Source organism: Myotis yumanensis, unplaced genomic scaffold (genome assembly GCF_028538775.1).
Source record: "Myotis yumanensis isolate MYYU_CA2020_CCGP unplaced genomic scaffold, mMyoYum1.0.hap1 SCAF_10, whole genome shotgun sequence".
Lineage (NCBI taxonomy): Eukaryota > Metazoa > Chordata > Mammalia > Chiroptera > Vespertilionidae > Myotis > Myotis yumanensis.
In genome coordinates, this window is record NW_027223761.1 from 54289882 (window position 1) to 54317711 (window position 27830).

The following is a 27830-nucleotide window of genomic DNA, read 5'->3' on the forward strand; positions in this document are numbered from 1 at the left end:
CAGCCCTCCGCATATGTGGATTCAGTGCGGTGCTATCAACCATAGTTATCATGTTGTACATTAGATCCTTAACAACTACCCCTTTGTCTTGCGGGTCTCATAAACACAGCCTCATGGGTTTTCATAGTGAGATGTTTGGGGGATCCATCCCTTGTATGTGAGTCTTAAAGGTTGAGTTGCTAAAGGTGGGGTCCAAATCTTTCACCCCTTAGAGAAAAGCTGGAATTGGGGGTTTCCTCCCCATTGTATGGTGCTGTGGCGAAGGCAGGGTTTACAGCCAGAGTATGTCAGCCTTTCCTACTTATTCTGATGCATTTTCTCTCTCACCCGATGTGTGGGAGTCATTCAGCTGGCTTCTGAATTTCTATCAAAGGTTAACTGGTCAACGTGTAGCGTGTATTCAGTGTGTTTGTCAGAGGGAGGAAGTCCAGGAGCCTCCTGTGCCATCTTGGTCAACCTCTAGTTCTTTCTACTGATTGTCTCTTATGTTTGGCCAACCCCTCCAGCTAAGTTTTGTTCATGCTGGAGGACTAGGACAATAGTCTCCTGACTAGTTCACAAGTTTCTTTAGTCTCTCTATAGTCCATTCTCAATACAGCCGCCTCAGTGGTCCTTCTACCAACAAAAGTCTTTAAAGAGTCCTCTGCCCAACATCTGCAGTGCTGTTCCAGCTCAGACTGAAAGCCAAACCTCAGCAGGACCTGGCAAGTCCCGGCCCACTGCCACCAATCTCACCACAGCTTCCACCACGCTCCCGCTCACCCACTCTGCTCCAGACCCCTGGTATCCTTGCTGCTTCTCAGAGAAGTCAAGCACAGTCCCCTTTAGGATGTTGGGTCTTGTGTGAGAAGGGGAATCAGTTTCTGCATCTTCCCATCTCCCTCACTTCATTCAAGTCTGTTTAAAAGTCACTTCATCAGAGGTCTTCCTTGATACCCTAAACTAGTGGTTCTCAACCTTCCTAATGCCACGACCCTTTAATACAGTTCCTCATGTGGTGGTGACCCCCAACCATAAAATTATTTTCGTTGCTACTTCATAACTGTAATTTTGTTACTGTTATGAATCGTAATGTCAATATCTGATATGCAGGATGTATTTTCATTGTTATAAATTGAACATAATTAAAGTATAATGATTAATCACAAAAACAATATATAATTATACACATGTTTCCCAAAGGGGTCGCGACCCACAGGTTGAGAACTGCTGCCCTAAACAAAATAGTACCATATTCTTACATCACTCTATCCTTTCACCCTTTTTCTTAGAGCACTCATCATGAGTCATAGAATATTTCATTGCCTACTATCATAAGAAAATAAGCTCATGAAAGCAAAACCCTGCCTTACTGATTTTTGCACCTAAAACTCCTGGCTCACAGAAGGCACTCAATGTGTTGAGTGGATGAACAAGGGAGAGTGACTTTACTTTCATCTTAAAAGCTTCCTTGGCCTATACGCCCTTTGCTTATTCTTTACCTCTTTTAGTTCCTAGCCAAGCATCTTGATACCACCACCAATCTCCCCATTCTCAATTTCATGCAGTCTGGCTCCTGTCCCTGCCAAGGCCTGGGTATGGCTAGGGCAAGTGTTAAGTTCTAACTGTTGGAGCCAATGGTTAGTTTTGAATATTTCACTTGTGTTCACCATTCCCTACTTCTTCAACTATGTCCCTAACATCTCTTCCCTGTTTTTTCTCCAGTTCTGACTGTTCTTTCCTGGTCTCCATTAATTTTTCACTACCCTTGAATGATGGAGATATTCTCCAGGACTCAACATTTACCTCTTTTCTTATTCCACAAAGAACAATCGCTGTGATAGGTATTCTTCTGCATAAAGTATTTAAGATAGTTTGGATTATTTTCTTTAGATTTCCAGAAGTGAGATTACAGGGCAAAGAATACAGATGTTTTAATGATTTTTTGAAAGAGCTGTCCAATTCACAATGTCCCTAAAAATAATCAGTTGCTAGTTTTCCCTTCCAGAGGTGTTAGGAATTGAACAGCAAAATAGGCAAAAAATAGAGATGCAAAGGGGCAGAGAACTCAAGTTCTATTAAGAGGCAATGAAGAGAAAAAGGCTGAGCACAAGTTTCAATAATGGAGGTACAGCAAGCCCTGTATTTACAGACTTTGACTTAATGGACAAAATTTCCAGTCTGTATGTCATAACACTCTGTTAATTTTAAAATGTTTTTACCCAAGATTTGCTTATGTACTGTAGGCGCTCCAATCCCGGGAGCACCATGCTGTTCTTTGCTAGTCGGAAAAAATCACGTGTGTGACCAGAGGGGAGACATAGCCTTTATAAATTACATCTGGGAAAGACTGGATGGCGGCCTGCTGGGTGAGTTTCCACATTTGGCCAGGGTAGGGGCATCTCTAGCAGAGGGGAGAGAGGAGAGGGCCGTGTTGGGAAAGGCCTGCAGGCAGCTGAGGACAGAGCCTGGTGAAGCTTGTTAGCAGTCAGTGACATGGGAAACACTCAGGTCAGGGCTGCTCTGCTCCTCGTGGCCGCTGCCAGGTGGACACTGTTCCACTGACTGGGAGGGGGAATTGGGCTATAATGTCCTCACTTGCCCCTACAGCTTGTAATTAAATTAACAGGTTATTTTTTTTATTCATTGTCATTTTAAACAAATGTTAGCGAGTCGGCCATATGTTGGAAAAGACACTGTAGTAATTTCGCCGACGTAAGTAAATATTACATACAGTGGGGCCTTGACTTACGAGTGTCCCAACTAACCAGTTTTTTGAGATACCAGCTGTCTCTCGGCTGATTTTTTGCATTGAGTTGATAGAGTAATTTGAGTTAACGAGCTCCTTAACGAGCTTGGTCTCGGAACGAATTAAACTCGTAAGCCAGGCCCCAATGTATCTACAACTATAGTCTACATAACTAAATCCAAGAGTCACCACTTGTAAACCATGTTCGGTGAATGATTAGCACGTGATCACACCGCATCACACGTGGTAATTGGTTCTGTTGTCCGGTGGGGTGACTTTCTGCAGCAGTTTTAACACAAGTCAGCTGATGCTCCCACATGCGCTAGCCAGGCCCCCACCCTGTGCATTTGTTTACTCGGGTGACTAGTTAAGGGCACACATTTACTAGACCTATTCATTATAAATTTAAAATTACAGTAATACACGTAGAAAACTTTTCTGTGAAATTAAGCTTTTCATACATAATTTTAATTACACGTCTAATAAGTAAAAACAGGTTAATGATTTTGTCAATTTTTTAACATATGCATTCGGAAAACATACTTTATGACAGACTTTCAGCTTTAACAGATACCCCCTCCACCGAATTAGTCCGTTATATGGACGTTTTATGGCTGAGAAGGGTTGGAATTGTAGGCCTTGGACACTTGATAGGCAGTGAGCCACAGGCACAGGATCGAAGGGCAGGGGCTGGGGCCAAACACATGAATCCCCTTGTGATGGACCACCCCACCCCTTACCCTTCTCAGAAAGCAACATTTTTGGGGGGAATTATCAGTGTGGAAACTTTGGGAAACATGTATGTATGCTAAGGCTTGCAATTAAAAAACCATGCCAAGAAGCCGCCTGAATAATGTGAAACTAAAAATGCCTTATGGGTCCTCTGGTGTCCCATACATAACCCAGGACGAGAGATCTGGGGAGTTGCACTTACCTCCTAAATCTCAGGACAGTAAAACACGCTACTGAGTGACCGGGAAAGCTGGTTCTCCTGGGCACTTGGGATCTGTATTTCTAATCTTCAGTCAAGACTTCCTCCTCCCACCTATTTCCTGACCAACCCTCCCGTGAGGAAGAAAATGTCACTGGGCCATCATCCACAAGACCCTACTGTTTCTCAATACCTAAACTACAGGACGATTTGCTTGCTTACAGGACAGGATTCCCCAAGTGCAAAGACTCCGGTGTCCCGAGCACAAAAACCAACATGGTGGTGGGGCAGCGTGTGCGTAAGGGCCGTGCGCTAAAGGGCCATGTGTCTAAATGAACTTAATCATCCTACACCACCGCCTATAAACATAGAAGGCTCCTGCCAGAGTTGGGGAGATGTGATTAGCATGTTATTTCCCTGGGTAAACTTCCTAAAGGTGTAATTTTTGGATAAGGGTAGAACTCTCAAAACTTCTAACTAAGGCTAATTCTCCCCGCCCCCAAAAGCTGTACTGGCTTAATACTCCCCTCAGCTTTAGCTGCAGTTCGTGCACTCTTGCCTGTGCTGTTATATATACAAACCCTTTACACCAGTTCACAGACAGGGGTATGGGCAGACCCAGAGCCAGATCAGAGGCTCAGGAACACAGCTCTACCACTTAGTTGATAAAGATCACACAGTAAGTGACTAACCTCTCTAGGCCTGTTTCTTCGTCTATAAAATAGGTATAAAAAAGTGTCTCCGCCACACACTTGAGGAAGAACAAATACACATATAAAAGCACTAAGAACAGCATTACACTTGGAAAGCACTATTGTTTTCATTGAAAATTTTAGTTACTACTAAAGATGAACTTTTTCCATTGGTCATTAGTATTTGTTTTTTGGTGAACTGAGGTTTTTAGTTATTATATCCTTCCCATTTTCCTATTTGACTGAGATAATCACCTATATTTTCCTCCTAATTCCCTAAATGTATACTCTTTAACCAATTTGGAATTTATGTTGGTGTATGGGGTAGAGAATCCTGCCCCTTCTCCAAATGGACATATGTTACTAATAAAACAATAATTAAATAGTCCACCTTCTTAATACTTCTGATACCAGGTGTATGGATTTTCCACATCAACCACAGAATAGCAGCTGGTGTCCTATAATTCTTACACCAACTAGAGTTAGCTCAGTCTCACAGATTGCTCCCCCACCCCTACTCTAGATGCCAATTCTAAGTCCAGGTTGTCACCAGTACTTCTGATTGACTAGCTATGCAGGGTTCCTATAACCCCCTTCTTGGGTCAATTGCTTGCTAGAATGGCTCAGAGAATTCAGGTAACCACTTAACACTTACCAGTTTATTATATAATAAAGGCGATGATAGAGGGTACAGATGAATAGCCATATAAAGAGATAACATGGGTTCAGTGTGGAAGAGTCTCGAGTGCAGGAGTTTCTGTCCCTCTGAGTTAGGGTACACCACCCTCCTGACATGTGGATGTTCACCAGCCTGGAAGCTCTCAAACCCCTTGTATTGTTCGTTTGTTTTTAATGTTTTTATTGCTTTGTTAGAGAGGAAGGGATAGAGGTAGAAACATCGATGAGAAACATCATCCATCAGCTGCCTCTTGCATGCCTAGGGACTGATCCCACAGCCCAGGCATGTGGCCTGATCTGAATCCAACCAGTGACCTCTTGGTTAATGGGTCAATGCTTAACCACTGCGCCACACCAAGCTGGCAATATTGGTATTTTTATGACAGCTTCACCGTGTAGGCATAATCAATCATTATCTCAGTCTCCAGTCCCTCTCCCCTTCCTGGAGGATTGGGGTTGAGACGGAAAGTTCCAAGCTTTTAATCATGGTTGGGTCTTTTTGGTGACCAGCTCCCAATCTAAAGCTATTCAGGAGCCTGACAAGTCACCTCACTACTATCACCCCGGAAGATTCCCAGGGATTCAGGAGCACTGTATCAGAAACAGGTCAAATACAAGAACCAGAATAAAAGATGCTCCTATGCTCTGAACACTCAGGAAATTATAAGTTTTAGGAGCTCTGTGCCAGGAACCTACTTTATGACAAAAATGATCATAAAAAGAGATTTTGTTTTGTCTCTTAGAACAGCTACTAGGCTAGCTGACAGAGCCAGGGTAGTGTGCTTCATGCTTCCAGTAATTTTCTTGAAAGGCCAAGGAAATCAATGGTAAATTGTGCGCATGAGTGCAGAAGCCTGGAGTGCAGAAGGGAGTGGGGGCTGCTCCCTTCTCCTGATACTTCCTGCCCTCCAGTCCCAGTCAAGAGCAAGATAAGGCAACACTTGCTTATTGGTCATACAGGACAGCTGCCAACTGCCTACGCTCAAGGGAGACAGGAGGGGTGTCTGGCTGTAGAAGGCTCAGGCAGGGCAGGGTTTAGCTCCCTAGGAGATTCTCACACAGCAATTTTTATTTCAAAACCAACTTTTGAAATTAGCTTTAACAGGTAAAGAAAATGAGATTTGAATGAGAACGTATTAGGAATCCAATTTAACTTTCTCCTTACTTTTTTCTATTTATAGATCTCTGCCTCAAGATAGTCACAGCTGCCCAAAAAGAAATACCATAGAAAGAGCTTTACACAATTTTTGACAATGTGGGTGGTTTCATACAGCATAAAAACTACACCTGTGTGCTACATCAATAACAATGGAACATTTACTAAGTGCTTATACCAGAATTAGACTAGAAATACCAGCTAGCAATTTAGAAAATATTTCCGATTGGTGACACACTGAATAGAACACTGCCTCTTAATAAAGACAAGAAATTAGTTGAGGTTTTCTGAGATTGCATGAAGATGACATTGCAGCCTTTCCATTCAGAACCTATTCAGACAGAATTCCAACAGGGCTGGTCAGAACCACGGAAGGAGCAAGTGTGGCCAGAGAAAGTCCTAGGATAGTTGCAGAGGCCACTGATGGAAACAGTGGCGCCATCTTGTCTGGAAGGTAAGAATGAGCTATCAAGCTGAGTGCTGTGGCTCCTCATAATACTTTGTGATACATCAAACAATTTTGAAAAAGATTTGGGATGAGTACAGCTGCCTTCTGCTAGTAATCTTCTCTTTCTCTGTAGCCACTACCAACTTTGCTAGTTGGGTCATAAAATGGTGTGGACATGTACAGGTTTATAACCTGGTTTAATTAGCATTCTACAGCTGATTTACCTCACCTGTTATATTTTGACTAAAGTTAATATAAGCATATGTTTTGTGTTTTTCCTTGTCATTAATGTCTAGGCATCAGAAAGGAGGCAGGACATGTGATCCATAGGAGAAGATCATCTGGGAATAAACACTGGTCATCAGTCTAGACCACAGAGGGAAATTCCCTTTTCAGTTTACACATTTGAATTAACAACAGCAGGTCACAGGCAAAACAATGAACCACGAAACCAGACTTGACTCCTCGGTCTGTCAGCTCATCGATCTGAACAAGTTTCTTTTTTAGTTTCTGATTTTAATCTGTAAAATGGGTAAAGTATGGACAATACCTACGTATCCAACAAGCCCAAAAACTGTGTGAACAAAAAATAAGATGGAAACATTTACAAAGCATCTTTACAAACTGAAACATACCAACAAATATAAGGAAACATAAAAGGAACAAGCCACAGACCTCAAATGTAATACCTACTCAAACACCAGCAGAGATAAATAAAAATCTGTGATGTTAAGGAAGTTAACTTACAAAAGAGCAATTTCCCAATTAATATGAAAATGGTTTAATAATTATGAAACTTAAAAACTGTTCAAATTAACAAAGTATATTGATTAAAGACTATTTTTTCCAACCATGGCAAATATAATGCAAACATTTATCAATGGACAAAGCTTTTAAGCCTCTATTATGTATCCTGAATCCTACTTACTGTTCAATATGACACATGATACAGTCAGAGGTTTCTTTGGCAGACATAACCACATGCATCAATATGTCAATGCTCAAAGCGTTCTCCCCCTTGAACTTACCTGACCAAAGGCATCTGATCAAACGTCAAAAATGAAAATTTTTAATAAGTAGTTCAGTTTATCAATAAGCCTAGAAGGTAATCAGAAGTACCAAGATAAGTCTTTTTGGAAATTAAGTTAAAACAGGAATAAACTTTATACATTCTATTAAATCAGCAAATATAATCACCTGAATATACTTTTATTAGCAAAAAAAATGATGATACTGATGATAAAGGAAAAAAAAATGAAAATGTACCTCAGACCAGAATAACATAAAAGTTTTGTGGAAGCTGCATTTTATTTGAAAATCCACCCATTTTTGCTAACATACATTTTAATATTGTAAACAAAAATAGAATCTGCAAAGACAATGCAACAAGTATGCTTAAACTCATGTACAGAATTGCTTTCCTACAACAAACTTTCCTTCTTAAGGCCCCTCTCAACCCAAATGTTAAGATGTATTTACACAAAGCACCGATCAACAGTGCAGTTTATTTGTTAACTAAACTCTTGGCTAGACATCAACTTTAAAGATATTATTTACCCTTGTTTAAAAGGTACATGATCATAACATGGCATGAGCCAAATAAAAGGTTCAAGGATTTTGTCCCCTTCCCTCCCCCCATAACACCTCCTAGAGTTTTACTGAAAAGAAGGAAAGTCTTGAAGTGAAAGCAATTCCTCACATTCATTTTGGAAAGGCCCTAATGTCAAATGGAAAATAATGACATGCCAAGCACAAAGCAGTAAAGTTCCTTCCCAATGCACTAATGCTGAATTTAATGTAGTGCTTTTCCTAGTCAGTGAACTGTTCCCTTGCAAAATCCTAGGCACAGAGTTGACTATAAGAATTAATGCATTTATAATGCTTCCTTAAATCCATAGAGACTGAAAATTCTTAAGCGATTCAGACCTATGGACTTGCCTTAAAATATTTAGTGCTCTGTATGTCAGCTGAAAAGCATTCTGAATCAGATTCATTCTTGTGGATAAAAATCAAACATACTGTGTACATCCATACTCATTTTCATAAAGAGGTTTGATACAATATTAATGTTACGTAAATTGATAATCATAAATAAATACACTTAAGGAATGTCTACTGCAAACTGAATATATAATTTTTTTAAAAAAAGAAAAATTAACTGTAATTACTGTTTTTGTCAGGATTGGAGAAAAGAAAGATACTGCATAATCGAGAGTTATGATTTTGATCCCCCCAGAGTCCTGTTGCATTACAGTAAAGGACACAGCTCTTCCCTCCGGCAGCTTTTCCAAATACAAATTTTGCACTTTCCAAATAAGGGCTTTTCTTGGTAGGTTACTGATTATGGGTATTAATAGAAGTTGAAAGACTGAAGGGTTAGTCACCAGAAAGACAGATCTTAGTCTGAAATCATGGCAATTCTTGGCTTTATAAACTGTATTAATACATTCTCCTATAGACTAGTCCCAATTTCCTTCATGGGCCTCCACTGTGTTACTGTAGCATTCTAATGGAAGAGAGTTTAGGAGACAGCAGTTTGGATTTTGCTGCAAGTATTTGCTGCTTGAGCACTTGTCGTTTTGAAATAGTTCCATTCTCTTCCATCTAGTTACATAAACTGTATCTGGGGAAAAAAAAAAAGCATGTTAAGTTATTAATTCATTGCATCGTAGGATGTCTTCTCACAAATAAAACCGCTTTGTGACTTTTACCATTCAACTGGCTCAGAAGTGTTCATAGCATGCTTATCACAAACTTCAATTATAAAACAGTATTATCAGTTTATCATGTGGCAGAACTCAATATCTGAAGCATAATTATAAATATCTTTCTAATTACTAAAAACCAGGGGGTAGAAGAAGGCAAATGAATAATTTTTTCATAAGTTCAGAAAATCTCTCCATGAACATAAATATTCCATGTAAAATCTTTTTTAGGAAAGCAAAATTTAAAATATTATTTCCAAATGATATCATAAAATTAGAGATAGTTAAAGGATAGTAATATTATGCTTATTAAATCATTTCTTTACGATATAAATAAAAATCTAAAAGATCAACAAGGAAATACTTTTCAATTGGGTGTCACTGTTCACTCAGACCCTTCCCTCATGATATCCATTAAGCTGCTCATCCAGAGAAGTAGAAGTAATAGTAAACTATTATCAAATCAGAAGAGTACAAACTCAAGATCTAGAAGGTATACCTGCACTGTGGGCTATAGCAGCAAGAACAAATTACACTGTCTTCCAGCAAAAGCAGGCAGTGTGGATCAAATGCACAAGCCTTCTATCAAAAAGGCCCCAAGGATTCACTTGCCCTTAACAAAAATAAATAAATAATCCGATATAATAAAGAGCTAATATGCTAATTAGACTAGACGGCAGAATGACCTTCTGGAACAACCTTCCAGAATGACCAGTGGGAGGGGCCGCGGGCCTGCGAGGGCCGAGCCCCTTGCACGAATTTTGTGCATTGGGCCTCTAGTATTAATATAAGTTGTATGTGTTTCAGTTTTTTGGGGGGGAGGGAAGGGGGAATGTTACTATTTTTAGATGAAAAGGCATACATAAAAATATAGCCCTTTAAAGACACTGTTAAAATGAATTTTTCACACTAACCCTGGCCATTATGTTAAACCAACAATGCTCCCAATCAAGCTCTGAGCCGATGTGTAAAAACGGTGTTGTTTGTTCTCTATGATTCTATTAAACTGACTAAAACATCCAGTTTTTAAGGGTGGTATTTGTTCTCATCACCTGATGTGAGCAGTGGATGCTTACATGTAAACATGAGAAATGGTCTTTTGATTTAATATCTCCTAATTATATTAAAGATATTTTCCAAAAGTTATTTGTCCCTTCTATCCTATCTTGATCTATTTTTACTCTTCACCTAAAAAATAGAGGAGGAGGAGGAGGAGGAGGAAGAGAGGGAACCGAGTCCTTTAAAGAACTAAGGAGAAGAGTGAATGGTGCTTCATGTTTGATAAATTTTTTAATTAGTTAAGTCCCCATCTCCCCCAACAAGCAGCAATACCTAAAGTGATTTATAAGAAATCCTCCAAAGAGAGCTCTGCAAAAGGGTCCTTTCCTGAAGCTCTGTGAGGACTGTGACTGGAGGGGCTGGATGCTGCCGACAGCTAGGGGGAAGAAGACAGAGAGAGGGAAAGAAAAAAAGAGCTCAGAATGACAGAACATGAAAGCAGAAAATGTAATGAAAGAAGTGGTTTTTGTTTTGTCAACTTTAAATATAAAGGCAGCCTTTGTAGAAAATGAAATTCAAACAAAAATTTCAGTCACATGTCAAGCTAAAGGGCATCCAATGGCATGTGTCTTTCAGAAAACAAATTTTGTTTCTGGAGTTCCAAAGGAAGAAAGTCTTTTACCCAAAGAGGTCAATATTAAGTTGACCCACAGTTAAGATTTTTATGCTATATGTGCATCACAGAGGGAAAGAAGTACATAATTGTGTTGTTGTTGTTTATAATTGAGGGAAGATGGCTTCCTGTGTCCAGTCTGTCTGTCAAAAGCTGTGCAAACTCTGACCTAGTCCAGACCCAACATATCAAGCTGCAATATTTTTTCCTTCCTTCTTCACAGGACATGCAAAGTCCTGTCCTCAGTGCTCACACTATTTGCACAGAGTTGGCTCCTGCCTGATACCTAGACAGGGCGGAGCTGATGTGTACACTCTGGGAGGGGAAAGTGATCTTAGAGGTCACCTCGTCTAACTGCCCAGATCTTAGGAAATTAAAGATTTTTTATTCTGCTTCCTGCTTAAATATGTTTGCTTGATTCTTGGAATTTTCTTCTATCATTTAATTTGAATGTATGTTAAGGCAAGTAGACTGTTGAACTCAGTAACATCATCTTAGCTATTCCCTCAAAGAAAGACAGTTCCTGAAGAGCCAAGATGTTCATTTTCATACATGTATCTCCTTCACTGAGCCTACATTTAGTGTATTCAAACCAGACATGAGCCATTTTAGTTCAGAACTTGTAACTTTTCCCCTCCCCCTGCATGAGATTGCAGAGTCATGTAAGCACAGAACGATTATAAAATGAGCTGTCCTTTTTATGGGCGTTCAATTATTAAATCAAAGTTGATTAAGTAAAAAGTTTCAATTCATACTTCAACACTCAAATCCTATAAAGGATTTCATGATCCCAAATCTGTCTTTATTGGCTCAAAGTGATCTTATTTCTACCTTTTTATTTTATTTTTTAAAGAAAAACACTATAGAGATTAAATAGCAAATGAGTTTCAGCAAACACTGTATCACAAGTATATGCAATGTGCTGTTTTGGATGCCAAGATAAATTAGTAGGCTTAGAAATCACTGTCAGTTTTATCAGTGGTTGAGTCATTTTCCTAATTCATACCTTGTTCTCAGAAATAAATGTTCAAAAACAATGGAAAAGATGATGGAATTACACAAGCAGCTATAGATGGGAGGACACGGCAGCATGTCTGGGTTTGGGGATTCAAATATCATTCACACAGAGACGGATTAAGGTACAACTTAATTAGAAAGATGTCTCCTACGCCCCGTTTAGACCAGCCATGGATAACTAATCAGAGACTGGTGAGCATCATCACTGAACTGGAGGGAGTCTAAGATTTACTGGATTTTTCTCCAAAACAAATTTTCTCTTTTGTTAAAATAAAAACAAAAACCTTGCTTATTGCAATTAGATAGCATTCAAAGTCACAAGTCTCCTATGACAGCCTCATACTAACATGTCTTCTTAAACCACATGTTTTCATGAGAGCAGCAGTCCAAAGACCTGATAAAGCCCCTGAAGAATATGATCAAAGGGAACACTTTTATTCACCTCAATGTATGAGCATACAGGTGGAGAGAATTCCTAGAGGCTTATAAATAATGCTGAAGAGGATCAATTTTCCTTGGGAGAAAACGTGCTAATTTCTAACTATACTTCTACTATTTCTTAAATTGGTAACATAATTAGATGTATGTCTCACACCTATAAATATGTAGCTAAATTTAAACATGAGAAAATAAAACTTAATATTCCTGCAGTAAGTTTCATATCATCAATACCCATCTGAAGCAGGTGGCCCAGACTGGTTAGGCTGACTGCAGAGAGCATCAAGGATGGGGCCATGCAGCAACCCTGGACCATCTGGTACCACTGGTTCCGGCACATGTACCAAAGCATAGGCACACCATGCACGGGTGAGAAAGCAGTCAGCTCAGAGAGTAAATGAGAAAAGAAGCAAAGGAAATGCTGCAAGGAAAGTGGGAAGAACAAAGAACATAAAGGGGCAAACAAGGATCCTGGTGGATAAGAAGAAGCAGTATTTAAAGAGCCTGAGAAAGTGCCTAATCCTGGCTGTTTTATAAAACAGGGTTTAGAATATCTATACCCAACACACTTTAACCATTTTATGGTATCTTAAGAATAAAATATACATGAAGGAATCAGCACATTGCTTTCTTAAATATTAGTTCAACCTTCCCAAGCACTTTCAATCAAATGCTCACCTATCTATATATATAAAAGCCTAATATGCAAATTGTTCCCCTAGGAGTTCAACCGGGAGACTGATTGCTCGCTATGACATGCACTGACCACCAGGGGGCGGCACAGAATGAAGGGAGACCCCAGCTGGCAGCCAGAAGGAAGGCCCTGATCATTGGCTAGGCCTAGGGACCCTACCTGTGCACAAATTTCGTGCACTGGGCCTCTAGTTTTACTATAAGCAGCCCAGCTCAACTGCCATCGAGGCTGTGCTGCTCTTGCACTGTGTTCTCAACATTCTATGTTTCTGTGGTAAGGGTTCTTATTCTACCATCAACCAGTCACTGTGCTTCCACATTATCATCACATTTAGGTTTCTCAGATGGAGGAAACAGATTTTACCTCTTGTTCAGCAACAAGCAGTAACTTAGACAGTAAGCATTCTATAATATGTTTAAAAAAAATGTTTTTGGTGAAAATAAGCTCTGTATAAATATAGTCTCCAAAGTGGGATATTAGAAGAAAATATTAGAACTCCTATTAATTTTTACCCTTTTAAAATTTCTATTTTTAACATGTTTTTAATGTATCTAATATATACATACACTGCGGGTACATGTTTAAAGAGTATTTTCATGATACTGCTGTGCAATCAAAACATTTAGATAATGGCTCTCCTACACTAGCCACTTTGGCTCAGTGGATAGAGCGTCCCCATGCAGACTGAAAGGTCTGGGATTCGATTCTGGTCTAGGGCACGTACCTTGGTTGCAGGCTCAACCCCAGCCCTGGTCGGGGTACCGGTGGGAGGCAACCAATCGATGTGTCTCTTTCACATCAATGTTTCTCTCTCTGTCTCTCCTCCCTTCCACACTCAATGGAAAATATCCTCAGTGAGCATTAGCAAAAAATAAAAAGAAATAATGGCTCTACTTAATAGGATTCTGCAGAGACATTAGCTGTAAAACTGAATCATGGAATAGTAGGTTGTTTTCTGATAATGTTTAGAACATGGCCAAGCCACTGGTGGTGCATCTGAGTGCACTTGCATAGAGATATAAAAATACAGTGTAGTGTTTCAATATCTTATACTAAAGATAATGCTATTCCTCACCTGTCTCTGTGAAGTGTGGCTAAAAGACAGGTTTTGCTCTACTGTATAAGATCGAGGGCCTGCCCTATAGGTTGACTCTAGTGCCTCTGTTAGCCACTTCCTGAATTTGTGTTCAATAAACCCCATCTTGTGCTTCTGCCCATCAGTAACATCACAAAGTTAGGCCAACATTACTCCTGTCACTCTCAAAGCACTAATCATCTTGTCTCAGGAGGCACTGGACAGTGACCTAGGAGCATTTCTCTTTGAAGGTCTGTTGTATCCAAACCTCTCTACAACTAAAGACTGCTGCTAACGTCTATAATAACTTAAAACTGTTAACACAGAGGAATACCCTATTCCAAAATGGCATCTTAAGTCACCTCATTAGAATTAAGGCAACCTACACTGACAAAAGAGTTAAAGAGTTAAGCCAAACTGGAGAGAAACAGATCACAAGATTTCTTAAACTCATCAGAGAAAATATTAACTGAACTATTCTAAAAATAAGCATCATCTTCCATATATCAGAAGTACTTCCAAGGGTAAAAGAAATCCTTTTAAAAGTTCCATTTGATGGATGGGAATCAGAAAACTGGCTCAGCTTATTTGAATAGTGTTCACTACTGATTCATATTAAATTTCAACTTCTTATTCCTCGAAAGCCAAAGAAAATGAAAAGCTATGGTTTATGTTAACTGGTACTACAATGAGACAAATAATGTTTTTTTTGAAAACTTTTTTTCTATTGATTTGAGAGAGAGAGATAGAAACATCAATGATGAGAATTATTGATCAGCTGCCTCCTGCACGTCCCCTACTGGGGATAGAGCCCACAACCCAGACTTGTGCCCTGACTGGGAATGGAATGGAACCACGACCTTCTTCCTGGTTCCTAAGTCGATGCTCAACCACTGAACCACACCGGCCAGGCCAAAATAATGATTTAAATGCACCTACAGTGCACTACTTATTTGCTATTTATTAGAAACACAGCACTTTAGTTTGGTTAAAAAAAAAAATCCAAACTGTGTTCCATATATGAGCTTGAGGCTACCTGCTTTCACCTGATTTATATACTGGGCTTCCACTAAAAATGTCAAAGGAGACAGTTCCTTGGTCTTAGACCAGTGATTCTCAACCTTGGCTGCACATTAGAATCACCTGGGAATCTTTTTAAAATCCTGATTTCTAGGCCTCACCCTCAGGAAATTCTGTTTCTTTGTTATGGGGTGAGGCCACAACATTAGTAACAAAGAAACAGAATTTCCGGAGGATGAGGCCCAGAAATCAGAATTTTAAAAAGATTCCCAGGTGATTCTAATGTGCAGCCAAGGTTGAGAACCACTGTCTTCGACATTTTCAAAAAAGGTTTCTCTCCCCCACAAACAGGCAGTGTCTCTAAGCTATATTAAGTTGGAGAAAAAAAATTTTAATTATAAAACAAAGCTTGGTACTTCAGGGTGGTACCACTTCTACAAATGTTGAGTCAATTCAGGTGCTCTACTTCTAGAGAGTGATGTGTCTGGCATGGTCTGGTGGCTTAGTTGGTTGGAGCATCATCCCATACACCAAAAAGATCGTAGGTTTGATTCATGGACAGGGCACACAGCTAGTTCAATCCCCAGCGTGGATGAGTATGGGAATTGATATTTCTCTCTCACATCGATTGTTTCTCTTTTTGTCTGTCTGTCCGTTTCCCTTCCCTTCTCTCTAAAATCAATAAACAATTAAAAAAAAAACCCTGCATCTGGTTCCTGTGCAATGTCCACAGTCCTCAGCCCACGTGAATGATTCAGGCCCTAATGTAGCCCACGCTCAGCTGGGCTGCATTGTCCCCACTGACCACCCTACCCTATCTATGTGTTTATCTGATGTCGTCAAATAATAATGAGTCATAATTAAGATTTAAAAACAATGAATTATGAATTATTTATAATCAAAACAACTTCTAATTCATGGAAAGAAATGTAAACTGTATTTTAATACGTTAGAATTTGGAAACAGGGACAACTCAGCGAATTGGGCAACCTTATAGCATTTGTCTAAAAATAAAAACCTCCTTATAATGAATAATTTTTTTAAAAAACAACAAACTTCAATGTTCCTAAGTCTATTACAAATATTTTGACCCTTATAGCAAACCTATAAAGTATATAAGGTAAAAATCACCATTTTATGAAGAAACTGAGATTTATCCAAGTTACATAAGCCACTTGCCCTGAAACACCAAATTAGTTAGGAGCTGGGTTAAGACTGTGTTGAACTGTGTCCCCTACCCAAAAACATTGCTGAAGTGCTTCCTAACCTTTGGGTACCTATGAATGTGACTCTATTTGGAAATAGGGTCTTTGCAGCTGTAATCAAGTTAAGATGAGGTCGTTAGGTGGTCCTTAATCCAATGACTGGTGTCATCATTTATAAAAGGAGGAAGTGCCCTGAAAAGACAGAGACAGGGAGGATGCCATGTGACAGAGGCAGAGGTTGAAGTGTTGCAGTTATAAACCAAGGAATAACTGGGGCTACCAAAAGCTGGAAGAGAAAAGAAAGGATCCTCCTTCTAGAGCAGCAGTTCTCAACCTATGGGTCGCAACCCCTTTGGGGGTCGAACGACCCTTTCACAGGGGTCGCCTAAGACCATCGGAAAACACATATATAATTACATATTGTTTTGTGATTAATCACTATGCTTTAATTATGTTCAATTTGTAACAATGGAATTGGGGGTCACCACAACATGAGAAACTGTATTAAAGGGTCGCGGCATCAGGAAGGTTGAGAACCACTGTTCTAGAGCATGGCCCTTGTTTTTGGACTTCTAACCTCTCAGAACTTGAAAGAATAAATTTCTATTGTTTTAGGCCAGTGGTCGGCTAACTGCAGCTCCGAGCCACATGCGGCTCTTTGGTCCCTTGAGTGTGGCTCTTCCACAAAATACCATGTGCGGGCGCACATGTACAGTGCAATTGAAACTTCGTGGCCCATGTGCAGAAGTCGGTATTTTGTGGAAGAGCCACACTCAAAGGGCCAAAGAGCTGCATGTGGCTCGCGAGCTGCAGTTTGCCGGCCACTGTTTTAGGACCAGTTTGTGGTACACTTTGTTACAGCATCTCTAGGACACTAATAACAGATCCAAATGCAGATCTGCTGATTCCAAGGTTGGTGCTTTGTTTCCTCTCAAAAATCTGCAATCCCAATTAATTTCAACTCAGCCAGAATTTATGGCTGTATTTAATATACTGGAACAAGTTAAAGAGTAGAAAAACTTCTAAAAAGAGACTTCTCTACTAAATAGTACACAGTCAATATAGCCCTGTGCTTTCTACACACACAATGCTCTACAATTCAGTGGTTCTCAACCTTCTGGCCCTTTAAATACAGTTCCTCATGTTGTGACCCCAACCATAAAATTATTTTCGTTGCTACTTCATAACTGTAATTTTGCTACTGTTATGAATTGTAATGTAAATATCTGATATGCAGGATGGTCTTAGGCGACCCTTGTGAAAGGGTCGTTCGACCGCCAAAGGGGTCGCGACCCACAGGTTGAGAACCGCTGCTCTACATGTTCATCATGAAGATTTTGTAGAACTTCAGTCACCCAATATTTTACAAATACATTCTGGTTTTTTAGCTTTTAGAAAAAACATCCTCAGCAAAACCACCATTAAAATGGTAGTATTCTACAGGTTGTCTTATTAACTACAGTGATCACTGAATGGGACTCCTCAAATTTTAGCTGTGACTAACTGTGGTGTACGCTGGGGACTCCAGAACCATTCTCAGCTATGACACTAAATTCCAATCCTAAAGTAAATTCCCTCATGCTATCTTCTACTAGGTAAGGCTGAATGAGCACAAAACACTGCTGACAGAGCAAAAGGCCTTCACAGAAATACAGCTGGGCAGATCAGCTGACAGAAGAGGCACTGCCAACACCCACAATTAACACACCAAGAAAGTGGGGGGAGGGGGGAACCTCACAAAACTAGCCTGAAAGCAAAGACAGCCATTAGTTCTTACACACAAGAAAGTCATTAGAAAAGCCATTTTTTGTAAGAGTCAAATTATTCCAATATCTAAAGCCTACAACAGTACCCCTATTTAGAAGGGTAAAAAGTGAGTACAACAAACCATTGTTTCCTTTTAGATACTTAACTGATGTCAGACCTACTTAAAATTGGCTATTCCAAACAAAAACACAGCCGCCATTTTGTATCTTCAGCCTTATCCTCCATAAACAAACTGGCAATCTCCCATAAAAACACCCAATACCACTCAAGAAACATATAAAACTTGTAATGTGTTTATGTTAAAAATTAATGATCAAACTAAACACTCTCTGGTCTCACGTTGCTTTTGGAAAACAGACTGATGAGGAATCACTCTGAGTTTCTCATTCAAGTAAGGTAGGAACATAACCAGCACAACAACCCTCCCCTGCAAGGATCTTCAACATCTCCACTGCCTTGTAAGCATTCCTCTTCAACATGTTACTTCACATCAGTGACTTTCAAAAGAAACTAAAACTAAGCACCAGGAAGAGAAGGTGTAAGAGTCCCCATTCTCTGCAAGTTAATAAACAGACCCACTGGTAACCTGCAACCACCAATCAAAAAATGAGCAAAACTGAGGAAGCAAAGAGGAAAAAAAGCTTTAACTACAGAGATCTAGTATTTTTCATGTAGTCAAACACCTAGGAAGATTCACTAATGTACTTTTTCTTTTTAAAATGCACAATGTTAGGCATGAAATAGAAGAACTCAGTACCCTTCTTTAAGCAACTAGCAGTTACAAAAAAATTATCTGAAAAATAAAGAATAAGCCAGCATAAAAAATGGGGACAGAAAAGGGTTGAGTGTATAGAAAGGCATAATTTCAATAATACAGTGTTGTCTATGAAATTAAAGTTATAATAAAGACAATTTCCTAAAGAACAGAACCAACTTTCTCACTAGCAAGCACTAACGCAGCACTTAAGAGTAACCTAAATAATAATGTAGATCACAAAGTACAATGTTTGGAATGCTCACTAAATAAATAGCAAGAACATAAACATATCAGGGAAGGCTAAAGTACTCTCAAAAATATTAATTTGATTTTAAGAGTAAGTAAGCAAGAAAACAGGAGCTATAAGGTATTCCCTAGGCAAGGAATGGCTTCTAAAACATTTCAAGGAAGAGGGAAAGATTTTTGGCAATAGCTATAGAAGTGGGATTTGATTAAAAGATTTTACTTTGATGGGATTTCATTTTATATGCAAACTACCATTTATTTTATAATGTATGAAGAGATGTCTTCTACCCTTAAAGAATTTTCAATCTAATTGCAAAAATAGAGCAAAATGAGAAAAACTAAAAAGTAATTCATTAAGAAAAATTATGTTGGTTCTAGCTAGCATTGAATGGATAAAATTAATCCAAGGAACTGGCTAAGAATCATTAATAATTAAAGTATGAGAAAAATCTCGCCTACTTTAAAGACAGTTTAATTTTAAAATTATTAAAAATATTTAATCATGAAATTAAAGGTGTCTTCATTCCTCAGGCGACAGTCATCTAACATTTTAGCTTACAGTAGCTATTAACCAATAAGTTAAAGCAATTTTGAACACTGCTATATTTTCAATGGTTACAAGTGAATGAAAACAGTAAGTTACATGATGGAAAAGTTGTTTTTCAATCAGATCTACTTGTTTGACAAATAATATTCAAAACCTCTTATGAGTCGAGTACCATTCTAGGAACCAGGGACATAGAACTAAACAAGCCACATAGAAGCCTGCTCTAAAAGGCTTACAATCTAGTATCAGGGTCTCTTGCTAGATTGGATGGATGGATGGATGGATGGATGGATGGATGGATGGATGGATGGATGGATGTGCAGACAGACAGACAGACAGACAGACAGACAGATATCAGGTAGTAATAAGTTCTACAAAGAAAAATAATGCAGAACAAGGAAAAGAACTTCAGAAAGTCTGAAAAGAAATGAGATGAGCAGAGAATGAGTAAAGAGTAAATCCATTTTTATGACAGATGAAGGACTTCTGGAAAAGACAAGTAGGAACAGAACACTGGATACTTATCAAGAATTGTAAAGGCATGGGGATTGAAGACCCTGAATATTCTGTTTACTCATTATTACTCTTACAAGAGACTTTGTGAGGTAGTTTTAACACAAAAGGAAAACTGAGGGGATGTCTCATCTGTTCACTTATATTTAGATACATTTCCTTAGATTTCTGAATGTAGAGATAAGATGCTACAAATACTACCTATAGAAGGTCATTCAAGTATCTAGGTAACTGATTAAATTAGAAAGGCAAGGAACACAGGGAGACTTGGAAAATAAACACGGGAGAGAGAGGTTCAAATCCAGGTGAAAACTGGAGACCACAAGAAGGATGGATCTAATGCTAGCAGAGAAACAATTAGTGGGACTATATGATAAAATACATGGAGAACAAAGGGGGTAAAGGAATTCAAAGTAACATTAAAACAGTGGTTCTCAACCTTCGTAATACCGCGACCCTTTAATACAGTTTCTCATGTTGTGGTGACCTCCAATTTCATTGTTACAAATTGAACATAATTAAAGCATAGTGATTAATCACAAAAACAATATGTAATTATATATGTGTTTTCCGATGGTCTTAGGCAACCCCTGTGAAAGGATCGTTCGACCCCCAAAGGGGTTTCGACCCATAGGTTGAGGACCACTGCATTAAAAAGGTTCGAGATTCTAACTTTCAACTGATTCAAATGACGACTGTGAAGAGACCAAAGCCTTCCTGAGCCACTTCACTGGCACCAGATTTTCTCTTTTTCTAGTTATCAATTTGATTCCTTTATGTGCTCTTTCAATCAATAATATTTATCATTAGGTACTCACTTCAAATTTGACTTCTCAACTAAAAACTGACTAGTGTTCTCATTCTGTTATACTCTGGCATAAAGTAATTAGGAAAAGGCATTTTTGTCATGGTTTCTTTTCATGCACACGGAAATTCTTGCACTTTTTCGGTGTTTTAGTGAGTTATGTTTTTTTATAGGCAAAAGGATATAAAAACCTGGGTTAAGGCAGATGCTAGAGGGTCAGCAATTTTTTTAAAGGTAGAGTTTTATGACAATTTCTTTTAAAACCATATTAAAAAGATTAGAAAAACTAACATAAAATGTTTCAAGGTTGATAGTATTATCCAAAATTGTAGAGAATGTTCTTGACAATCATAGTAGTTACATCCTTAATGCAGTTTATATTCTAGAAGGAAACCCAAGGAATGCGCAGAGTGGTTCTGACAAAAGGAAGATAGAGCTCCGAAGGGGCCATATATAGCTATCAGCTCAGTCCTATATTGATAAGGCAGTGTAGCACTAACGAGCACTGGACGAGGATTAGGAATTCCTGGGGATAAGTTGAATTTCACTAGTCATTCAGTTGAAGAATCTTTCCAAGTTTCAGCTTTTTATATCTATAAAACAAGACGGTGATACTAGGCCCATCTATCTTAAAGATTTTTTGAGGTAATTATTCTGTTTCTGAGACAGGAGCTTGCAAGACAACACCAGACTGGGTGCAGAGTTAAGCCACACATCAGGAAAAAACTTCTGTAGCCAGCAATTTCTGGTAAATTTATAGCTTTGGACTACAGTGTGTGTTTTTTCCCTTAAATACATTTAAGTTCTTATCACTTAGTCTCTGACAGTGATAAGATCCACATAACTCACGGAAACACCAAAATAACAACAAATTAATTCTTTAAAATAAATGATATATATCTGAAGATAAAAGAACAAAGAAAAAAGTAAAGAACATGAGGAAAACATAATCTCAAGAAAACATCTACATAAATACTTAGGAAAATCATCAACATCTTAAAAGATTATCAAAATCTAATTTGTTTCTTTAGCAAATTAAGCCAGCACTTAAAAGTACTGCTGGAAAGCCCTGGCCAGTGTGTGCAGTGCATACAGCACTGGCTCCCATTCTGAAGGATCGCTGATTCGCTTTCTGGGCAAGTACCTGGGTTGCAGATGCAATCCCAGCCCCAGTCAGGGTGCATACGGGAGGCAACTTATCAATGTGTCTCTCTCACATCAATATTTCTCTTTCTCTCTCTCTCCCCACCACCCCTTCTACTCTCTCTAAAAATTACTGGAAGAAATATCTTCAGATGATGATTAACAACAACAAAAAGTATTGCTAGTAAAAGACAGAATAGAAAAAAAATCTATACATACCCATAACCCATTTTATTTAAAAGATGCATAAAGCCCTAACTGGTTTGGCTCAGTGGCCAGAATGTTGGCCTGTGGACCAAAGGGTCTCAGGTTCAATTCTGATTGAGGGCATGTACCTCAGTTGTAGGCTTCTCCCCGGCCCGGGCCCTGGTCAGGGCTTGTGTAGGAGGCAACCAATCAATGTGTTTCTCTCACACCGATATTTCTCTTTGTCTTTCCCTCTCTCTTCCACTCTCTCTAAAAATCAATGGAAGAATATTCTCAGGTGAGGATTAAAATGAATGAATAAATAAAAATAAAACAACCCCCCCCCACAATGATCTTAAAGACAAATGCAGATGACTTTTAAAAAATACATAAATATTAACTAACTTATAAAAGAGTAATTATTACATCAATTACCCTGACATCCAGGTGTACAGTACTCAACTGATTAAGGAACAGGAGGAAAAGGTCACTGTAACATAAAAGAAGAGGCATCTGGGCAAATATATGAATTGCAAAAAGCATGGATTTTACCTCTTAATAAGAACTAAATTCAAAATGTACTCCCAGTTACTAGTACTCCCTGAGATGCCAATTTATTACAATGAGTTCAATACTCAAAAAGTCTGAAAAAAGTGCCTGGCCAGTGAGGCTCGGTTCGATTCCCAGTCAGGGCACATGCCCAGTTTGTGGGCAGGATCCCCAATGGGGGTCATGCAGGAGGCAGACCATCAATGTTTCTCTCTCATTGATGTTTCCATCTCTCTATCCCTCTCCTTCCCTCTCTCTAAAATCAATAAAATTTAAAAATAAATTTAAAAAATTTAAAAAGGCTGGAAAATGAAAGGATCTCCTAATGCTTCACTAGACTATGAAATACATGAGACTAGATTCAGACTGTATCAACACCAACTAATTCTGGCAATGTAACACTCTGTGTACTAGCAAATATAAAACTACATGCATCCAGTGAAAAAAGAATAACAGTCCATTACCAACTGCACTGGCACTCCAAATGACAAGGCAGTGGAGCTCTGAGGCCAAAGTTTCCAGGGTCCACGAAGGAGATCATGCCAGAATCATGAACAGAAAGTAGATTCCTTACCCTCAGAAAAACTATCCTCTAGATTCATCAACAGTAAGTTATCAAGCATTTTCCATCTTTAATATTTGTAATCTGCTTGTCCTTTCCTTCCAAATAATCAATAATCCTAAAAGCTCTTAGATGAGAAAGATATAAAGCAATAACTTGTTTCTCAAGTTGTATGAAAGGACATTTTTAGCACTGTGCTCCTTCCACACCAAGCACATCAAAACAGTTACATGTAGCACATTAATTAATACCTGTGCTCCTGATACAGGGCCAAAGGGGTTTGGTGGTCTCATGACAGGCTGGTTATATATTAAGGTTGGTTGTGTCATTACAGGTACACTTCCCATTTGAGGAGGCTGAAAAATAGAAAAATACCAAGTTAAAGAATGTGGCTCACATCTCCCTTATTATAAAACTAGAGGCCCAATGCACGAAATTCATGCAAGAGTAGGCCTTCGCAGCCCCGGCTGCCTCAAGGCCCCGAAGCCCCACCCACTGGTTGTTCCAGAAGGTGGTTCCACTGTCCAGTCTAATTAGCATATTAGCTCTTTATTATATAGGATAAGTAAACAAGAAGGATAACAGGGAGGAAAACTACTACTACTTTTGCTTTAACTCAAAGGCAAAATTCCTGTAAATCCAAGTAAGACTGATAGCTAAAAATGTTTTAAGAGTATTTAGTTTGGTATGGAAAGTCTTTAATGTGCCCATTTTTAAAGCCTGTATAAAAGCTTAGGGTTTTCTATACAATGAGTTGTAAAATTTAAACCTTATGACAGTACACCAGACAAAATAATTTAGATCAAAAATTTTTCAAATTTTTCAGCTTTAGATATAGGGAAACTTAAAACTGTAAAATGACTAAGACAGTTCAAAGTAACTGCCTTTGTATATAAAATCAAATTCTTTTTTACTTATTTTTATTTTTTTTAATATATTTTATTTATTTTTTACAGAAAGGAAGGGAGAGGGATAGAGAGTTAGAAACATTGATGAGAGAGAAACATCGATCAGCTGCCTCCTGCACACCCCCCACTGGGGGGATGTGCCCGCAACCAAGGTACATGCCCCCGACCAGAATCGAACCCGGTACCCCCAGTCCACAGGCCAATGCTCTATCCACCGAGCCAAACCGGCTAGGGCTAAAATCAAATTCTTATGCCATCATGCACAGCTGATTCTTCGAAGAGTTACTCTCTGTGGATTTTTCATTTTATTTGAGACATTTTAAGAGAGAAGAATCAAGAAGCTTAGTTAATACACAGAGAGGTTAGTTCATTCTTGAATAACTGAAAATAGAATCTCAACTGACCATCCTTTGCTTTAAAAATTACCACTCCAAAACAAACAAAAAAAAAGTACCACTCCAGCCCAGTCAGGGAGGCTCAGTGGTTGAGCGTCACCCTATGAATCAGGAGGTCACAGTTCGATTCCTGGTCAAGGAACATGTCTGGATTGAGGGCTCGATCCCTAGTATGGGGAGTGCAGGAGGCAGCTGATCAATGATTCTCTCTCATCATTGATGTTTCTCTCTCTCTCTCCCTCCCTCTCCCTTCCTCTCTGAAATCAATAAAAATATATAGATATTAGATACCTGACGTACAAAATTCATGCACTCTGGCGGGGGGGGGGGGGGGGGGGGGGAGTTGTTCCTCAGCCCAGCCTGTGCCCTCTCACAGTCTGGGAGTCCTTGAGGGATGTCCCACTGATGGCAGCTGGCAGTTGCACATCCTTAGTGCTGCCGTGGAGGCAGGAGAGGCTCCTGCCACTGCTGCTGAGCTCGCCAGCCTTGAGCCCAGCTTTGGGCTGAGCGACACTCCTACTGTGGGAGTGCACTGACCACCAGGGGGCAGCTCCTGCGTTGTGTCTGCCCCCTGGTGGTCAGTGCATGTTATAGCGAGCGGTTGAGCAGCCTTAGCATATCATTAGCATACTTTGATTGGTTGAACAGGTGATAGGACGACTGGACACTTAGTATATTAGGCTTTTATTATACAGGATACTTACAATTCCATATCCTATCATGCCTGTGGGTGTAGTAGCAGGATAGGCCATTACAGGGGGTGCCTGAAATAGTAAAAGAAAAAATAAACAAAAAAGTGTAACTCCTGTATGTCAACTGAGTTTAAGGAATTAATAGCTGTAGTTCCACTAAAAGAATTGCTAAGACAGCTGTGATTAAATGTGACACATGTGATCATTAATAACTGTTATCAACTATAATAAAAAAAAACTTTCAATGCTCAATGAAAAAAAGGTGCCTTGCAATTAGCAGAAAATCAGAATGATTAGAAAGAAAAAAAATACCATTTAAACTTAGCTACTTAAACAATGATCTAAGATTTCAATAGGCTTTTACAGCTTCAAAAATCTTCAGATTTTAAAAAATATTCATAATTCTAAACTTTAAAGTATTTTACTATAATAAAAAATGTTTATCCAGAAAAATAAATTCTGAATGTTTTCCTAGGCTTTCCAGTTTTCAAGCAAAGAAAAAAACTAAAGGTTCCAAATCAATGAACAATTTGATCTTCCAAAAAATTAATTTCTACGGACCTCATTCACTTTTTTCAAGAACCCCAAAGAGTTCAAACCACTATTAAGTATGACTATTTCTATAAAGTACACAGCTCTTACACAAAGTATGTACACCAGCATTCCTTATTAATTCCATAAATTATTTAAACTATCTTCTGCAAAGCAGCAAAGTTGAGGAGCAATGAATTTTTAAATCTGTTTATGCTTTAATGTTTAACAGAACTACCCACCACTAAGAAGGTCTCCTCCTCCTTTAACTCATGCTCTGTAAATATATCTCTTAGCACAAATCATTTTAGATATTATTTGCTGTCTTAACAACATTCCCTGTGTGTGTTATCTTATAATGATAACTAAAACTGAATACAGGCGAAAGACCAATAACACTGCTAAAACATTAAAAAAAAAAACTGGAAATATATGGCAATCTGAACATACGCATGGAGAAGGTAAATGAAGCATAACTAAAGTGAATAGTTAGAAGTTTAGTATTTGGGTGAGCATGTAGGACTTATTGGTCTCTCCCTACTTAAAAACCAAGAGCTGCAAGAGCAGAAGACAAACTGCCAAGTACAGCAGAAGCCTGTAAGATTTCATGCAATTGTTATTTTCAACATTACCACAATCAACAACATTTCCCTTCATTCAGAAGTCATCAAGTGCATAGTGGCAGCAAAGATACACACACAGACACCCAGCCATCTGGCAGCAAATGGCAGAATATTAAGCAAGAAAAAAAAATTGTATTTCCCATGCCATCATCAGAATCAATTCTGCAACACACCCATGAAATCAGTAGATGCTAGGAAGAATTTTTGGCACACTGAAAATCTGAATGTGAAAACAAGTAATAGCTGAAAGGTTATGAGATTCTGCTATAGCAGTGGTTAATAGCATGCCAATTTATTGCAAAAAGGCTAGTTTTTGGTCACTTACGTATTGTGGAAAATGCATGCCATTCTGTTTTTCCCAGGGAGAACAATTACATAATGCAATAACACTGGATTAGAACAAGTACTTACACAACAGAAAATACATAGAGAGCATTTTAGTTCACATGTACATTCACTAACTATCTAGAATCCCTTATATTTCCGGTATCTAATGGAAGACATCTATACTAAAACACTATCAAGGTTGACAAGGGAAACTTAGTCTTTGGCATTATCCCCTTGCATACATAATAGTTTAATGATTACAAGTGTCATTAAACATAAAACCTATCAGTAGTGTCAATAGTACAAAATTCAATGCATCCACTAACAAGGTGGGGTCTCTAATAACAAGGATGCATCATATAACATCTAGGAAAAAAACAAGCATAATTAAAAGATGTGTAGTATAACATTATTATATATTTTAATAAAATTCCAAATAATGTTTTAAATTTTTAAAAAATTGTAAAACCTTGACAGTGTTTAAGGATTAATAAAAAGATTAGAAATGTAAAGAAATGTAATAAGCAGCAGTTTACCCTTAGTAGTAATCACATCACCAGCCCTAAATGTTAGTCATTAAAAAGAAATTCTACAAAATACATACACACAAATATTTTAACAGAATCTTAAAAGATGATACACATCACCATATATGACACAGCACCATAAATATTGCTCTTATCAACTTATACACAAATTCGAGATCGTTAGATGCCTATTATATTCCAATAGTCAATCTTAGGTAATTTGCTATCTACAAACTCCTAATATTTCATATGGATTAATACTAATTCAATGTAAAATAAAATATCCATTGTAT

At 38.5% G+C, this 27830-nt stretch overlaps 2 protein-coding genes across 13 annotated transcripts in view; one reads left to right on the forward strand and one right to left on the reverse strand.

Moving 5' to 3' along the window:
• The window catches only part of CCDC83 (coiled-coil domain containing 83), a 63081-nt gene extending 56793 nt beyond the window's left edge, over positions 1-6288 (forward strand). The window contains exon 13 of the mRNA XM_070425803.1: positions 6211-6288. The gene's annotated coding sequence lies outside the window, so the exon portion shown is untranslated. The remainder of the gene's footprint in view (positions 1-6210) is intronic.
• Positions 6289-7922: 1634 nt separating this feature from the next.
• Positions 7923-27830, reverse strand: part of PICALM (phosphatidylinositol binding clathrin assembly protein) — a 106460-nt gene continuing 86552 nt past the window's right edge. For 6 of the 12 annotated variants that reach the window (XM_070425801.1, XM_070425799.1, XM_070425798.1 and 3 more), the window contains 4 exons: positions 25542-25601; positions 23786-23890; positions 10671-10773; positions 7923-9256 (listed from right to left, as the gene is read on the reverse strand). In XM_070425801.1, the coding sequence (XP_070281902.1) occupies positions 10681-10773; positions 23786-23890; positions 25542-25601 (258 nt within the window). In that variant the 3' untranslated portion in view covers positions 7923-9256; positions 10671-10680. Of the gene's footprint in view, positions 9257-10670; positions 10774-23785; positions 23891-25541; positions 25602-27008; positions 27033-27830 lie in introns of all 12 variants that reach the window. The other 6 variants (XM_070425800.1, XM_070425797.1, XM_070425796.1 and 3 more) reach the window with 2 other exon arrangements.